The 4,458-nt window shown below is 33.4% G+C and overlaps 1 protein-coding gene across 1 annotated transcript; it reads right to left on the reverse strand.

Moving 5' to 3' along the window:
• Positions 1-1,015: 1,015 nt before the first annotated feature.
• Positions 1,016-3,161, reverse strand: LOC108827059 (uncharacterized). The gene is made up of 2 exons (XM_056988351.1): positions 3,017-3,161; positions 1,016-2,950 (listed from the first exon to the last, which is right to left on the reverse strand). The coding sequence occupies exons 1-2, from the start codon at positions 3,113-3,115 to the stop codon at positions 1,091-1,093; spliced, it is 1,959 nt and encodes a 652-aa protein (XP_056844331.1). The 5' UTR covers positions 3,116-3,161; the 3' UTR covers positions 1,016-1,090.
• Between the last annotated feature and the right edge of the window lie 1,297 nt (positions 3,162-4,458).

Consider the following 4,458-nt stretch of genomic DNA (forward strand, 5'->3'; position numbering starts at 1 on the left):
AAGTTCACCATATTTAACTTGATTTCCCCACATAAATATGTTAATATTACGATATATGTTTAATATTATATTTCTATTGCTTATATTGTATATTTATTTATTATTTAGTTTTTTTTATATTGTATATTTAACTTTTATTTTTTTTATTTTATAGTAATAACGCCATGTGTCATCTTTTAAAAAAAAAAATTTGATGATGTGAACATTCCATGGAACCTCGAAAAGTCTCATTTATTAGTAGGGATTGAAGTACGTATTTCCTTTATTTTTTAGTAAAATATTTATGTAGTGGAATGGATATTGAATGTGGATTCTTAACGTAGGTTTAGATAATATATAAAAAACTTTATGAACATGCATTGCATAAACATAAAACTGTTCTTATCAACGGTAAGAAATCTTCATCTAATAAAAATATTAGTAAGATTTATATACAAAATAGGCTTCGTTTGACTACAATCTTATATTTTTTTTCAAAATAGGCTTCTGTTGAAAGTTTCTCATTGACTTCTGCATCCAGTAAATACCGAGTTATTTACTCTAACTAATTTATATTGTAAAGTTATTTAGTAATTGATTTTCATCATATTCTAAAGTTATTTAGTAATTGATTTTCATCATATTTTCATCATATTTTTAGATATATTTGATTATGTAACAAACATTGTATATAATAAATTTATAAAAATATTGGATGTAACAAATATTGTATATAATAAATTTATAAAAAAATATTGTAAGCTAATATAAATGTACTATTATTAACTAAGTTTCTTTTATTTACCTTTATATAGTGCTTATAAAGAACTTAGGTTTGTAACTGAAGTATATAAAATTATCTAAATACTTTATAATCTCCCAAATAAACTTTATACAAAACCAAAATACCATTGTAAACTTAAAAAAAAAATACAAATATAATATATGAAATCAGAAAATAAATATTTTTTTAATAATATATTTATTTCAAAATAAATCTGTTTCCGTGTGCGGGTCTGGATCAAGTATATCTATATAAAAAAAAACATATTTTTATTTTCATTAACAAAAGAAAATACATTACATAACTTGCGTTTTTATATATAACCAATCAACTAGCGTCTTTCGCTAGAAGGCAGTTGGATTCCCACCTCTGTAAACATGAAATGGAGCAAATGTATTCGTTATGTTCGTCATTAACCTGTAAGATGAGAGGGGCCTTGCATCGAATTAGGCAATATCTGCAAAATGGCCTGTTCTGATAGTTAAGAATCGCTAAAAGTTCTTTCCCCCCACGACGAATAGAACAGTTTGGAAACAGACGTGAGAAGTCTCCTACTACACATTGAACATGCAAAGTGACTCCACAATCAGAACATGTATAGAACCATTTACTTGAATCTAACTCTATCTCACAAACTTCACACCAGTTTTTGCTGGTTGCCTCCTTTCCGCCATAATATAAAGTGAGAGGGTGCTCATCACTTATATGCCATATCTTTTCAGGCAAAGTAGCACAATACAAACACAAGTCAAAGCCACAAGCACTACAGTTGAGCATGTAGCAATCTGGATCTCTTCTACATGCACTGCAATAACGTTCCTTCTTTGTTCTAACAAAATATAAGGGATGCAAATGCACATTATGGACGAATGGCTCAGAAATGGAACTACAATGTACATCTATAAAGGATAGCCCATTCATTGCTAGTGATGTGTACTTAAACCCACCAGAGAATATACCACACAATCTACAGTATCCAGCATTGCCTTGATGATACTCCAACTTGTATGATCTGGGGCTAAAGACAAGGTTTTTCTTCATAGGAAGATGAGCACACTTTTCGTGGATTCGAAAACGACATTCCTGACAACTGTAGACTGAGCCAAACCCAATCGGTGAGACGCATGCTTGACATCGTAACCTCTCGTAGTCATCACCAACCATGTCATAATCTTTCAAGAGCAGTAAAATGTGTTTTTCATGCATGAAATGACATATCAAATTATCACCCATCACCTTAAATGGCACAGTATCTTCGCTGGTCTCAGGTATCCCTTCGAGTTCCATACCATTCCATACAGTAAAATCAGTTGCGCATCGTGAGTGAACTGCATATTTAGGGCAAATTGAGCAAGAATAAGCTCCATAGTACTGACTTACACTTTTCCGACAAACTCCACATTTTGCACCCTTATGTCCAAGATGATGCGTAAAAGAGATGCGATGATCATGACGATTGATGTTTATGATGCGGGGTGAGCCAACACAATATCCAGAGACAAGAAAATCACACTTGAGACATATATAAGAATAGCTATCGATTTCAATCCCAGCAACCTTGCAAGTAAATTTGATTTTACTCGGAAAGAGTGTCAGTGGATGGGTGTGAGTCTTGGCGTCATAAAAAACACGAGGTGGTGGACGTTTGGTACAACCAAGGCACAACGTAAAATTGCAAATAGAACAATGATAAAGCACATTTTTTGGTTGAACTAAACAGAAACTACAACTCTTCTGCGCATCATCATCATCATCTATGAGTGATTCAGATGGCATGATTTTAAGGGGGTGACTAGAGTGGGAAGGATGATCTACCTCTTTTGAGAGATGAACACAATCCAAGTGAAAGTACACGTTTTGGCATTCAAGACATGAATATGAAGGTCCATCGATAGATTCCTTGCATACTTCACAAGGGACCTTATCTTCCTCCATTCTTTTCTTCAAAAACACAAGTGTATGGTCATGACACACCGGATTTTTAATAACAGACGGCCAGGGTTTAGTCCCACAAATTAAATCCACTTTGAATTTACATGTGGGACAAGTATAACATGTGGACAAAATCTCTTGTCCACAAAAGTCACATGGAGTACCATCTTCCGCTGGAGCCATCTTGGTGAGCAAGAGAGGATGCTCAGGATGGAAAGGGTGATGATTTATCTCTAGTGGGGATTCTGCACAGTCCTTATGAAACCAACAAAAACAATTAGCCTTGTTGCAAAAATATTTACCGTACATGACTCCTATTACCTGGCAGCCATCACATTTCCCTTTAATAAACATAGATGAAAAGAAAAGAGGATGCTCATGAATAGATAGCTTATAGATTTGTGATATTGCTGTATCCATGTTTGTATGTATGTCAATTAAGAATTCTTTTATATCAGATATATATAAATGAAAACGGAAGAGATCATCATCACATATATATGCAATGATTGTAGTTGTTAAGAGTTGTTTGTAAAACTCCTTAAGAAGCAAAGTATCAAGTGATTCTTCTATCAAAACACGGCAATAGCCAATGTTAGAGCATGCCCATTAGTGATATCACACTGAGGTTCACACAAAAATCGAGATAAAAGAATATTAAACAAATCCCAGATTTATGAACCTCAAGCTGTGCGCCTCTTCGGGATGAATCGGTTCAGCAACTGTAGCGCGGGCCCCACGACACGTGGTGGCCCGCGACTGGCCCGTTTTTTTTTTTTTTTTTTTTTAAATCAAACCAAAAAAAGTAAAAAAAAAATTAATAAAAAAATGGATTTATGAACTCGAGCATCGAATTGCCGCTGCGGATGCTCTTATACCATAACTAAAGTCTTGTACTCTATGCTATTCTTTTCCTGAATTTCAAACCGAAGCACCTTAAACTTGTAGCTTTATAAAGCATTAGATTCTTTCTTTTTACATTTTTTTTTGTCCACGGACCAAAAGGAGAAGAATATATTTTTTATTTATTTACGGCCACAAAATTATCGATACATTGATTGTAACTGTTATAGGAGTTGTTTACAAAACTCTTTATCTTTACAAAAGAAGCAAAGTATAAAGTGCTTCTTCTATCAAAACACGGCAATAGCCAAAACCATACCACAACTAAGGCCTTGTACTCTTTGCTATTTTTTTCTGAATTTCAAACCAAAACAACTTAAACTTGTAGGGGGTTTTTTGGAACAAATTAAACTTGTAGCTTTCTAATTCATAACATTCTTTCTTTTTTACATTCACTAGGGATATAGCCCCGCGCAAGCGCGGAGTCGTGAATGTCTAAAAGAATTTTCGATTTGTGTTCATGAATTCGACATCTAGCAACGTTTTTTTCAAGAATATGTCAGACATAGACCATATATCCACTCAGATTCAACATCTGATACGCTGACTAATTGACATTCTCATTAACTATCAAGTAAATCTGCAACCTGTGTAAATATAATAAAATAATAATCTATCCCAATTTAGAAACCCCACACAATAGTAAAACCCTTTATTATAAACATAGCGCAATAATATATACATACCCAGAAAAATAGTCAAGGCGAGATTTTTTAACAGAAATAAAAAATGAATCTCCATGAGCTCTTCTCAGATCTATGCGAATTCTCTCGGTCCGTCCAAAAAGTTGTGTTTCTTTTTCATTGGTTTTTCCTGTAGTTATCAGCTGTGTAAACAATTTTGTTCGCCTCCTCCTTGAA

This window comes from Raphanus sativus, chromosome 6 (genome assembly GCF_000801105.2).
Source record: "Raphanus sativus cultivar WK10039 chromosome 6, ASM80110v3, whole genome shotgun sequence".
In the NCBI taxonomy this organism is placed as follows: Eukaryota; Viridiplantae; Streptophyta; class Magnoliopsida; order Brassicales; family Brassicaceae; genus Raphanus; species Raphanus sativus.

Excerpts from the sequence above, each read along its gene's own strand:
- LOC108827059 (XM_056988351.1), bottom strand. The coding sequence starts at position 3,115 with ATGGATACAGCAATATCACAAATCTATAAGCTATCTATTCATGAGCAT. Across the intron at positions 2,951-3,016 it reads GGAAATGTGATGGCTGCCAG|GACTGTGCAGAATCCCCACT; the intron begins GTAATAGGAGTC and ends TGGTTTCATAAG.